The sequence below is a fragment of the Psittacula echo genome, assembly GCF_963264785.1.
Source record: "Psittacula echo genome assembly, chromosome: 25".
Classification (NCBI taxonomy): Eukaryota; Metazoa; Chordata; class Aves; order Psittaciformes; family Psittacidae; genus Psittacula; species Psittacula echo.
The window spans coordinates 2,271,534-2,284,431 of record NC_137760.1 but is presented as its reverse complement, the minus strand read 5'-3'; the positions used below and the strand labels follow the sequence as shown (position 1 = coordinate 2,284,431).

Here is a 12,898-nt window from a genome sequence, read left to right as displayed (position 1 = left end):
TGTTTCTTTATTCTTAGATTTTGAGAGAGGTGTTCTGAAAAGGCTCCTTTCCACAGCATTCATTTTAGAACAAAGGTATCCCAGTGCCAGAAACAGCCAGGAAAGGCTGTTGCACCTTCCTCTGCATCAGAGCCCTGAATACGGGATGGAAGATTTTCAAACAAGCAGCAACATAGAATCCCAGACTGGTTTGGGTTGGAAAGGGCCTTAAATCACTCAGTTCCAACCCCTGCCATGGGCAGGGACCCCTTCCACTAGAGCAGCTTGCTCCAAGCCCCTGTGTCCAACCTGGCCTTGAACACTGCCAGGGATGGGGCAGCCACAGCTTCTCTGGGCACCTTGTGCCAGTGCCTCAGCACCCTCACAGGGAAGAGCTTCTGCCTTATCTCCAACTTGAACTTCCCCTGTTTCAGTTTGAACCCATCACCCCTTGTCCTATTGCTCCAGCCCCTGATGAAGAGCCCCTCTCCAGCATCCTTGTAGCCCCCTTCAGACACTGGAAGCTGCTCTGAGGTCTCCATGCAGCTTCTCTTCTCCAGCCTGAACAGCCCCAGTGTTCTCATTCTGTCTCCATACAGGAGCTGCTCCAGCCCCTGAGTGTCCTCATGGCCTCCTCTGGACTTGCGCCAACAGCTCCATGCCCTTCTTATGTTGGGGACATAAACAACGTTCTGTTGTCTAATGCCCATCGTGATGCATTAAGTACAAATAAGTTCTAGAAGTTTACTGCATGCCTTCTAAGGCAGCATGACAGAGGACAGGTAGGGGAAAGCTGCATTAAGCAGCTACTTCTATATCTCATCTGCTTTCTACTCATCATCTACTTATCTTCTTCCTATGGACCCAGAGCACAACTCCCATGTCCAGCATCCTGTTGTAAAGAGTAGTGCAACCAACTGCACAGGTGTCTGAGGCAGCAAGGTTAATGCTGACATCTGCCACCCAGACACTATGGACACCACACCAGGGACCAGCAGGCCCCAGAGCACCCATTACCTGGGCTCTGTGGGTCAGAAAAGCCTTGCTAGGCTGCTCCTGGGCTGTAGGACCTGGCAGGAGAACACTCACCAGCAACTCCAAATGCCTTCCCACAAGGCTCTTACCACTTGCTCCTGCGGCTGTGCTGGCTGGGCCGCACTCTGCTGGGGCTGGGGCTGCGGTGGGGCTGGGGCTTGCTGCTTCTGCTGACCTGCTGCTCCTGCTGCCTTCTGCTGCATTGCTGCCTGCTGGGCCATCATCTGCTGCTGCTGCTGTTGTTGCTGGTAATAGTTCTGCATGAGCTGCTGCTGTGCTGGCGCTCCTTGCTGCATCACTGGGAACTGGGAAACAAGCAGTTGTTGAGCTGCTTGGTGAGCAGCTGGGGACTGGGGTACCAGCACCCCAACTTGGGGCCAGCCACAGGAATGGTTACAGGCACTGCGAGTGGCGAAGCAGTCACAGGCTGGGATGGCTTGGAGACTAAAGGTGTGGTGGGAAGTGACCTTTTGATCTAAGGATAAATGCTGAGTTACACCCATAAGGGGCTCCCTCAGCACAGACTCTCCTGTGGTCCCAAACTCCTTTCTCCACTTTTATCAATTCTAAACCTTTCCCCAGGATAGGAAAATTTACCATCCCTTTGCTTCCACTGTTAAATATGCTTTAGCAGGGATCTCTGCTGCTATAAACACCTATAAACAGCATGCAAGTCTGTCATCTACACCCACCCCATCTAACACATCATGCGTCCACAGGTCTCCTTATCACTGCTGGCTACCACAAACCCAGACCTGAATCTTACAATTCAGAAGACATGCCAGGCTCCTTGTATCACAAGAGCAAAAGAGAAATTGCACCCTTCTGTTCATCAGCTGAACACTGACCCCAAGACTCTGAAACAGTTGGAGCTGTAAAATCTTAACTGCTTATTTCATGTTTGGATGTGACTAAACTATCTCGAGGCCTTTTAACATTAACAGTTGAAAATACCAGCCTTGTGTAGCAAAAGAAATCTCCCTAGAGAACTGCAGACACATTGGAAAGCATCCGAAAACCTGCCCTTTCTCCCCCCAAAAACCAGAGGGCTTGCCCTAAATGCAAAGATGCAACCTCACAGGTCTCTAGCACAGTAAGCATGCAACAAACACAGCTGTGCACATTTACCTGCTGCGCCTGCATCATCTGCTGCTGCTGGTAATAGGCAGCCTGTTGTTGCTGCTGCTGCTGTTGCTGCAGGAGCTGCTGCTTCAAGAAAAGCTGCTGCTGATGCTGAGGTGTGGCTTGTGGCTGAGTAGAGGGAACCTGGGGCTGTGCCTGCGGGGCTTGCTGCGGAGCCGCCGCTTGCTTGGCTTGTGGCTGTGCTGGAGCCTGTTGAGGTGCTGCTTTTTGCTGGGGAACACTTGCAGGGAGCGAGGGCTGACCACTGCCCAGGGCAGCAGGGCCTGCAACTGGTGGGGAAGGAGAAACAAGACAGCTCCGTTAGGTCAAGGTGCACCACAGCCCCGTGGGACTGCACAGGGAACATCATCTCACCTTGCGGCTGAATGGCTGCTTGAACCGTGGGTCTCTTCCTAGGTGTCAGGGCTGGCTGAATGGGCAGAATTCCAGGGTTGGGTTGTGTCTGTCCTGCTTTAGGTCTCTGGCGGGGTGCTATGGAAGTTTCTGTTGTAGGGATGGGATCTGTCAGCCTGTAAGGTAAGGAATAAAAGAAGAGTGGGAAAAGCACAGTCTTTGTCAGCCTGATAGCTGGTGCATGCAGCACACACTAGAGGTTAGAAATATGTGACTGATGATGGTGACATCCAGACACACACACTGACTCTTTCCAGAAAGCTGCAAGCACAATAAAACTGAACAGATGTATCTCCAATAATTGATCTAACACCGTCCTTTTGACTTCTTTGCCAACTGTGGCATTCTCTCCTGTTGGACAGCTAGAAGCTGTTAAAACCACTCATTCAAATACCTGATACAACATATCATTTAAATCCACTTCAGGATGAGCAAAGGAAGGGCATCACAAATCAGATTATGAGCAGCTGGTACCTTTGGGCAGAATTATCTAAATTGGCATCTTTAGAAGTGCCTTAACTTTAGTACATCTGCCCCAGAATAGGTCACTGCGCCTCTTCTGATCTCTGCTCAGCATTCACTAAGCTCCAACAAGGCACACAACAGAGCCAAGCAGCCAGACACCCCCCTGCCCTTCTGTGCATTGCTCATCAGGTATCACGTTGTTCTACTAATGTGGGAGTAACTGCACTCAGTTACAAAACCAATCAAAGCAGACTCCTGGGACTGACAGGCAGGAGGAGAGATTCCCTGCTCCAGAGTGAAGAAAGCTGCTGGGTTTGCAGAGCCCCTTGCTGCACTGCTCACTTTGCAGGAAAACAAGAGGCAAGTTTTGTCCAAGAGAATTTCCAAGTCTCCATCACAGTATCATAAGCAGAGCAGCAGGAGAGGATTAAAATCACAGCAGTACAGTGGTTTCCCCACTAACTGGGTTCTTCAGATGGATGGAGCCTCCTTGGGCTTTCGTGTGCGTGTCTCAGAAGAAATTGTAGGGCTCTTGCAGAAATCACAGCAATTTCATCCAGTAAGTACTGGGTTTTATTATCTACCAAGGGTCAAGCTCTAACAGCAACAGTCTCTGATGCAGTTTCTCAGCAGACTCCTGTTCTCTGGGCCAACTCCAAGCCCAGTGCAGGCCAGCTGCAGTCTGCCTCCTGACTTTGCTCTCAGGTACTCCGGATGGATGACACACTAGATTCATCTAAGTGCATGAACCCCAAGTGCTGTTGTCAAGCAGTGTCTCCAGTACAAAAAGCTAAGCTGTTGAGTCATGCTGAGTATCACCCAAGTCCTCTCCATGCAGAAAGATTTCCCCTAATACCTGCATTTTCTGCCTTTCAGGTCAATGAGATCAATAGTTATTTATGTCACTGAAGCAGAACCCTCAGGACTGCAGTGTAGATGTAAGCCCCCATGGAAGCAGCTAAATATACCAGGCATCTTTCCTAAAAGCAGAAGGACAACAGGCACTAAAAAGGGCTGAGCATAATGCAGATGTGGTTACCTGGCCTTGGGTTGACTTTTCTTTGCAGCAGCTTCACTTGCTTTAACCGGGTCTGGCAGTTTAGTGGGGATTGGCGAGTTCTGCAGATCCCAAAAGCACCACATTTAGAGTGAAAATAGAATCAGAAACCATTTGCACAATGAAACAGGCAGACTGGGGGATCCCCAAAGCAACTATTCCTCATGCTGGACAAAGGACAAAACCCCTCAATGTTAATGTCATGAGGAAACAGGAGTATGGGAGAGCCTTTACAAGGGAAAAATACAGTTCAGCTTTTTGACCATTTCCTCCATGTGGACACAAAGCTTCATAGCACAACCTGGGGACAGGAGCAACAATACTTACTAATACTACTGTAAAAAATACAGGTAGAACAGTGCCGTAGCACCATAAGAAAATACTTGTCAATGCAGCTTTTCAACTGAAGTCTATAAAGATACACTAAGATGGTTGTGGGGGTCTGGTGTAGTTCAAATGGAAGCAGACACAACCTGCTATGTCTAAACCCAACTGCAGCACAAATTACACACGCTATGATGAATGTGCCTGGAAATCCAATCAGCTGCACAAGCATGGCCTAATTTTCCATGCTCACATGCACAGGATCTCTTGCTTGACCTCACGCTGGTAACTGGGTGAGGAGGTAAATCAGGGACAGAAATACACAACATAGGAAAAAAAATCCTGATTCCTGCCCTTATTCCTCCCCAGAAATATGCCAAAATCCCAAATAGCTTTGCTAATTGAAAAAGAAAGACCCTCCTAATGTCAGAGCTTGGCAGAATCCAGCAGAAGACTCAATATTCAGCAAATGCCATCCCCAGTCTCCTCCCACAAAGCCCTGCATCAACCCACTCCTTTGCACTCACCTGGACGTTCTGGACTGGGCATTCCTTCTTTGCCAGTTTGAATGCAAAGTAGGAGACCTGATAAATATCAGGTCTCTTATCAGGGTCTGGCTCAAGCATATACCCTTTAAGAGACAGAGATGCTAAGATCAGAGCAACAGAACAGACAGGTTCACAAGCCATTTGTGGCAGCCTATCAAGACTAGAGATAAGGAAGAGAGAGGTGGAGTACGCCCCATCCCTGAAAACATTCAAGGTCGTATGGGACAGGCCTCTATCGGACAGGGCTCTGAGCAACCTGATCTAGTTGAAGATGGCTCTGTCCATGGCAAGGGGGTTGGACCAGATGACCTTGAAAGGTCCCTTCCAACCCAACCCATTCTATGATTCTACATTTGGCACGACTGATGCTAACAGGGTGTTCTGCCTCTTACAAAGGGCACCTCAGCAGGGCTCAGCTGGTCACCAAGGGCAGCTCAAAGAGGGGCAAGACAGAGTCAGAATAGACTGGGCCACATCTTCCAATACAGCTATGAACAACCTGTAGCTGCTATTGAAGGTTCTAGGGCAAAGAGGGGAAAAGCAGCCAGCCTAATCAGGGAATAGCACTGGTTTTGACTTCTGCATTTCCAAGTGACCTTGCAGGAAAAGAGCTTGATGCAAGGCTGGTGTGCGAGCAGGGCAGGAAGACAGGCCAGCCACACACACCACTGCATAGCCACCACACCACAGAAGCAAAGAAAATACCAGGCTGCTCTGCAAACACATCCAAGTCTCTATTAGTCAAGATTGTGGCTAGGCAAAGAGAAATAAACTCAAATGCTGCGCTGGAAACAAGAGAGCTGCTCCAGCTTTGCCAAGAGCGGCGCATTGTCCCCTTCATTCCACATTCACTCCAGTCAGGGGGTTATTTATAAATCATTTCAGTTCTCTTTCTCAGTTCACAGAAGATGAATTCTTATCGCTCGTCTCAAGTCACTGTGGGTCCTTTCAGTTCCTTATCCAAATAGATTTATTACTGGAGAAATACGTTTCGACATCAATAGGGTTATTGTGCAAGTTCCTGTGGGACTCCTAAACCAAGTGGTTGTCTGTTTTCCTGCCTCTCCAGAGCTCACGACAGCCTGGCCAAACAGCAACCTCTGTCATAACCGTCTGTCAAAGAGTGATCCCTAAGCTACTAAAAGATCACTTTAACCACCCTTGTGTGCAGGAAAGTGTCTTAAAAGAAGAGAAACGCCACGAGTTTCACTGTAGGGGCAGGAGATACAAGAACAAGAGACCTGAGTTGTGCAGAAGGGGATAAGAACTCACGGATGAGGCAGTGCATGTCTTGCGAGTGCCGTGAATTATCTGGAATGGTGAAGTTGCCATCACAGATTGCCACCTGACTCTCTCCAAAGGGCAAGGTGAAGTAACACAGCTTGTACAGCAAACAGCCAAGGGCCTGGAGGGACAGAACAGAGCAAAGGGTTTAAACTGGGAACGGTACAATTCAAATACCTTCGTGGATAAGAGGGGAAGTCTCCAGCTCATTCTGCTGCGTGGGTCCCCACGTGGCATCGAGCTACATTTTACCATCCCTGCGATGCACTTGGAAACAAGCAGAGTTACACAGGTAGTTAAATACATGAAGAGCTCTCCATCTCCAGGCTGAGACACCGTAACCTGGGGGACTGTGTGAGCAGCATCACACAGAGAGCTTCAAATACCACTATACAGCGTGACCATTCACATCACGAAACAGGCAAAGCCTGTTTCTGCTGCATGCTGGGAGGAAAAGACAAAGCAATAGCAAAAATAAATGGTACCCATCATCCTTAATACGTTTTTTCTGACACAGAAAGATCCAAACTGTGCTCAAGCTGAAGTTCAACCTTTCAACCATTATAAATGTATGCCAGGGAGAGCCACACACGTACGGCTGCAGGCTGCTAGCTTCTATCACCCTGCCATCTATTCCTGTGCTGCTTCTGACAGCAAGAACCACCACCCATTGCAAAAGAAAAGCCACGTTTTGCACAAAAGGCTAATTATAAAACCCTCCCACCGCCTCAGAGAGGAGAGAGGGAAGCATTTCCCCATCCTAAGCAACTCAGCAGCAGCTTCTATCTTTTGTCATAGGATTTCACAATCCAGCTGCACTTGGGTTTAAAATAACCTCGATCAGATTTAAGGAGGGGGAGGTTTCCAGCAGGACAAGCACTGCAACAGCCTTAAAGTTGAGGCCCCACTGTGCAGAGCACCACATGCTGGTTTGGGAACACCCAGTGGGTTACTGGAACAAAATTCCTTCCATGCCAGGAAGAGCAGAGCCTTTGGGTCTCCTCCCTTCCTTGTCATCACAGGAAGGAGGGCGAATCCTTGTACCTTTGAGACCCTGGCAAGCTTTCCATGCTGTTCTAGCTGTGAGTCCCTCTCCAGCCCTCTAAGCTCCAAGAGGAGTAACCCATCACTGGTACAGAGCCTGGCCCTACAAACCTCCTGCTGAACCCAGCAGAGCAAGAGCCCCACAGGAGCTGCTGCTTTCCTGCCTCCAAGCTCAGCTCAAGAGAGGACAGAGGACTCTTCCCAGCAAGTTTCCCTCTTGTATATGCAGATGCCTCCTATTGAGGAGACATTAAACCTCTGTTTATACTGCTCCTGCCTTGTTACTCCCTAGCTCAAGGCTTCCTTAACCCTACAAACATGCTCTGAATCACCACTACACTACAAACAGCACAAACTTCTTTTCATCTCCAACCCAACTAAAGGGAAGCTTTCCATCCTTCACCAGCTTAGCCAGGAATGGATTACACCCCAGCTGCATTTTGCTCTCAATATGAAAAGCACAGCAAGAGTGCACTGATCATTAGGAACAGCAGTGCAAAAGCTTGGTCTTTGGCCAGGTTTGACAAAGTAACTGTGTGACACTAGCCAGGATAAGCATACCATTGCTCCAGGGGGAAAGGTCTGTTTCTCTGCTTTCTGCTCAATTCTGACCAGTAACTTTGCTTTCACATACTTGCAAAGCAACTCAGGCACAAGTAGTCACAGTCCTCTGAATTTCCTGCTTCAACTCCTGCTATGGAATCAGGTTTGCACTGCTCAGCCTTTGGATTTCATCCACCTACAAATCAAAGCCACACTGCAAGTAGCATGCAAAGAAGCATGCATGTTTTATCCACAAGGCATCCTGCTCAGCAGTAACTGATGGGAAACATCAAGCAGAGAAACTCTGTACTCAGAAACTGCCCAGTCTCTTAAGGAAACTGGGTTAGCCCCAGCCAGAAAGTTACCCCGTCATTATGGTAATGGAAACAAGCTGCAGTCTGGTTGTATGATGGTAAGTGGGTTTGATACGTACCCATATGTCTGCTTTTGTAGTAATAAGTTTGCCACTGTACAGGTTGACCATTTCTGGTGCTCTGTAGGACAACGTAGTGTACCTGTAGGTAGGAGAAAGGTCTATCAGTGAGCTGGAAATGGCTGGAAGATACATTTGCACTGTGTCACATTACCAAGTGATTCAAAATTCACTCTCTCTCTATTCATTATAAGGAAAGGGATAGTAAAGATGATCATCTGTTGGAGAAATCATTTAACAACAGCATCTGCTGCATCCCTCTAACAATAAAATACCAAGCACTGCAAACTGTCCTGTGGAACCAAAGCAGAGACCAAGATCCTGCCTAAAGCAAGCAATGCACTCCTAAATCTGTGCAGTCATTTTAAGAACTAGAACAGAAATATCCAAGGATTCAGAGTATTAACAAGGTCAGCAGCCAAATGTCCTTTGCAATGTCCTCACTGCTGGGGCTTTGGCCAAGTGAATTACAAAGATTGTAACTGGATATGTGGCTCCTAATAAATAGGCTTCCATACCCAAAGTCCTGCTCAGAGTCATTGTATACAAGGGAAAGGTTATTCTGCATCACAAATATAGCTAGAATCTGCTTCTTTTTAACAAACAGAAAAGCTGGAAACTGCACCACAGTTGAAGAGAAAGCATTGCTAAAGGCAAAGTTCCTATAGGCTTGTTAGTAAGTGTACAAGCCTATAGAAAAGGGCTCCAAAGGGGCTGCAAAGCCAGACTAGCAGCTTCAGCCAAAGAAGTCTAGGAAACCCATGGAACTGAATCCTAACAAAAAGGAGGCATTTGCTCTTTTCTAACCAGAACATTGTATTAACAGAACTGGAATGCCTGCAGCAGTGATATAACAACTAAAGCAAGGCCAAGGACCCAGACAGTGCCCCATTCCTCGCCTAGGTCCTACTGAACTGCCACCTAAGGTCTCTTTTAAAGAGCATCAGGGTGCACCTAGTTGCTACCATAGAGCTGGTTGTACATGGGGCAAGAGAAAGAGCCAGATGAAACACCTCAAGGATCTTAGGAGCTGAGGAGTCAGGCCATGAATTCCCTTAGTCACTGCAAGGATTTATGCTTGTGGAGGACAGGGATTTTGTCAGCTGCTGTATCACAGTTCAAAGAAGCCAAGAAAGAGGAAGGACAGAGACAGACCCCATACATAACAGAACAGGTCACTACCTCCTCAACGAGGGCAACTTCTCTGCATTAATGCCTCAGTCTTTCAGATCCAAAGCAATTACATCAAGCTCAGGTTATTGTTTCACTTTCCCCCAGGCACTTACCTGCAACAGATACTTCAAATAGAAACTGTGTCTGAGTTGCACAGGAAAAGCACACTTACTTTTTGATCTCTTCCTCTACTGCATTCACTCCTTCTGTTTGAGGGTTCTGGAACTTGTTAGTAGCACTTCCAAAGTCACACAGGACATAGTGGCCACGGTCATGCAGCAGGATGTTTTCAACCTACAAGCATCACAAATAGAGAAACAGACAAAACCTCATTCACGTTCTTCAGATGAGCTTTCAGTGCCTGAAGACATAGCAGCTATGTCTGACATAAAAGCGTAACATGACAGCAAAGGAAACAGGCATCAAAACTCTGTCACATCTCCTGAAATAGAAGTCAAATCATGGAAGCATAGTTGTAACTAGGAACTGTCTTCCCTCTGCCACCTCTCCCTTCTCCTTTTGCAAGCACATTACCTTGCCTCTGCTAAGACCACCACGTGCTGCTGAAGAGATGAGCCCTTTCTTTTAAGTATTGTTTGGAATCAGACAACTGAAACATATGCTGAAAGCAACACCTGCAAGAGCTGAAAGTCAGGAAATCAAGCCAGCAGTCACTGCCTTTCCCCTAAATACTCACACTTAACCACGCAGGAACAAAGGTCCAGCTTGCATCCACCTAGGAAAGCTGTCTGAATGGTTCAACACTGACCTAAGATGTGGAAAAACCTGGGTTCAGGCTTTGCTTTGGCAGAGCAATCCTGTATTCCAGCTCCTCATCTGCACAGTGGCATTACCAAGATGCTCTCTCAAGGGAATACACCCAGGTTTGAAGGTATTTCTCTTCAATCAATGTCAAATGCTCAGATGCAGCCATGAGATAAAACACACTGCTCAGCTATCTCCCAAAACCCACCGCAGAACTGTGGGCTAACAAAAGCCTTTGGAAGCAGAGCTCCCCAGCAAGGCTGATCTTTACAAGAAGGAAAGAAAAAGAAGGAGTCAGCATTTTAAGCACCAGAAAATGCAGCCAAAGCAGAACAGCTGAGGGGGGAAAGGCTGGCTTGAAACCAAGGGTTAAACAAAACCCCTTCCCCCTCCAGCATCCATCTGCTTTGGATAAAGCACCATGCACAGATGTTCTCCCGAGATCAACACTGACAGTGTTATTCCCTATTCCCTGCAAACATTCCCTATTCCCTGCAAACACTTCCAGAAGAGCCTTTCCACTTTATCTGGCTGAGAAATCCGAGGTGACTTCTCAGTCACTTGCCAGCACTTCTCAATGCTTGCAACTCCAGCTGCAGTCTTTGACGTGCCCAATGTCAGATTTTCATGCCTCCAAAAAACACCTTTAAGGGAAACTACGAGTGTGCAGCTTCTGCCTTTACTCTCTGAAACAAACTATTTCCCTTGCTGAAACCTGAAGTCGTAAGAAAACTCTTGGGGCTGCTCAGCCAGGAGAAGAGAAGATGGGCAAAGAACTCAGAGCAGCTTCCAGTGTCTGAAGGGGCTACAAGGATGCTGGAGAGGGGCTCTTCATCAGGGACTGTAGTAATAGGACAAGGGGTGATGGGTTCAAACTGAAACAGGGGAGGTTCAGGTTGGAGATAAGGAAGAAGCTCTTCCCTGTGAGGGTGCTGAGGCGCTGGCCCAGGGTGCCCAGAGAAGCTGTGGCTGCCCCATCCCTGGCAGTGTTCAAGGCCAGGTTGGACACAGGGGCTTGGAGCAAGCTGCTCCAGTGGAAGGGGTCCCTGCCCGTGGCAGGGGTTGGAACTGGATCAGCTTTAAGCTCCTTCCAACCCAAACCAGGCTGGGATTCTATAGGACTGTACAGACACACACTGGTGAGGGATAAAGAATAAAGCTGTCTTTAACTAGCAAAATCAACACTTATCTTCTCCTGAGAGCAATGGCTTCTAAGGCCAGTGCTTCTAAGCTCACATGGTGATTTGGGTGGGATGCACGACCCAGATACACTCTCAGTTTGAATTCCTGCACCTTCCAGTCTCTGAAGAGACATTTCAACATCCCTTTGTCCTGTGGCACCATTCACTATTTGCTTCTGAAAGCTTATTTACTATTTCATAGCCAAGAAACGAATGCAATGTGACATCTAAGAGCGCTAACTGATGTTGGCACAGCCATATGCTTAACATGGTCAATACAAGGGTTTACCAATAGAGGACTCAAGAATTTTACATATCACACTCTGCACACAGATCCAGGCAAACGAGTTCCAGGCAGAAGCTTGTTGGTGGCATCAGGGCAAGACTTGGCATTACAAAGCAGGGTGATGGAAGGTAGCAAGACGAGCAGCACAGCGTCACTCTTATCACACCACAGAGAAGAGCGACACTGGGAAATGCTGCTGCAATGAAAGCAGAAGAAACGAAATCCTTAACAGGAGAGCACAAGTTTCTTACTTCAGAAAGCAGGGAAAGGGAAGGAAAAAGCTGTTTTGATCAACAGCATCCTCTGGGTTGACTGATAGGAGTATTTTGGTGTATCCTGCTGGGTGTCTACTGCAAGACAAATCAGCCACTCATCCACAAGCCACTCCTGGAGCAAGATGGGACCAGACTTGAAGCAGCACAGGTAAAATGGGAGATGTCTCACTGTGGAAAGCTCTGAGCTGTAGAAATCAAAGCTGGCTCGAAGCTGGTGCTTTTAACAATGTGAGGTATAGGATGTGAGACTGGAAAGGTTAAATATAAACCAAGGTATGCAAACAACTGCCACCAGGTAGAGAGGAGCTGTGTAAATAGTTATCAGCACGGATAGATAGATTTGGTGCTCCCTCCATCTCACTAACTGCCCTTCTCTGGGGCCTGACAGTTATAGTTTCTCTTAATAGATTCCAACTTCAAAGCAGCGATTTCACAGCCAGGGTAATATGAACACACAGCCAGAAGAAGATTTGGCCATTTGTTCTCCACTATTAAAAGGCCTAATGTAAAGAAATGGGAATTCTTACTCCAGGAAAGGCTCTGCAGCAGCAACAGCCTATGAACCCTGAGGGCAAGGAAAATACCTGCAAGAACAAGCAAAGGCAACCACACAAGGCAAGCCTGTAGGCTTACAGGGCCTCTATAGGGGTCCTAACTAGGGCAGGAGCAGCATGTGAGGGGCTTCCTAATTTCTAGGGAAAAAGCAACATCAGTATACACCTGGTTCTGTGGCAGCCAAAGCATATGGAAACAAGCATCACCCCCTGTAGTACACATCATGCAGCTCTAAGCACACAGGGACAGGCTGACACAGCTCCTCAGGGGTAACCATCATCACTGTCTTCTGACAAGGGCCTGTAGGGACAGGCCAAGGGGAATGGCTTTAACCTGCCAGAGGGGAGACTGAGATGAGCTCTTAGGCAGAAGCTCTTCCCTGTGAGGGTGCTGAGGTGCTGGCACAGGGTGCCCA

General features: G+C 47.8%; 1 protein-coding gene across 4 annotated transcripts in view; it reads right to left on the bottom strand.

Moving 5' to 3' along the window:
• AAK1 (AP2 associated kinase 1) overlaps positions 1 to 12,898 on the bottom strand; it is a 77,364-nt gene that overhangs the window by 33,241 nt on the left and 31,225 nt on the right. For 3 of the 4 annotated variants that reach the window (XM_080634338.1, XM_080634335.1, XM_080634336.1), the window contains exons 5-12: positions 9,594 to 9,715; positions 8,249 to 8,330; positions 6,217 to 6,349; positions 4,924 to 5,027; positions 4,055 to 4,134; positions 2,512 to 2,666; positions 2,143 to 2,426; positions 1,104 to 1,319 (exon numbers count right to left, since the gene is read on the bottom strand). In XM_080634338.1, coding sequence (XP_080490464.1) covers positions 1,104 to 1,319; positions 2,143 to 2,426; positions 2,512 to 2,666; positions 4,055 to 4,134; positions 4,924 to 5,027; positions 6,217 to 6,349; positions 8,249 to 8,330; positions 9,594 to 9,715 — 1,176 coding nt within the window. The remainder of the gene's footprint in view (positions 1 to 1,103; positions 1,320 to 2,142; positions 2,427 to 2,511; positions 2,667 to 4,054; positions 4,135 to 4,923; positions 5,028 to 6,216; positions 6,350 to 8,248; positions 8,331 to 9,593; positions 9,716 to 12,898) is intronic. The other variant, XM_080634337.1, reaches the window with a different exon arrangement.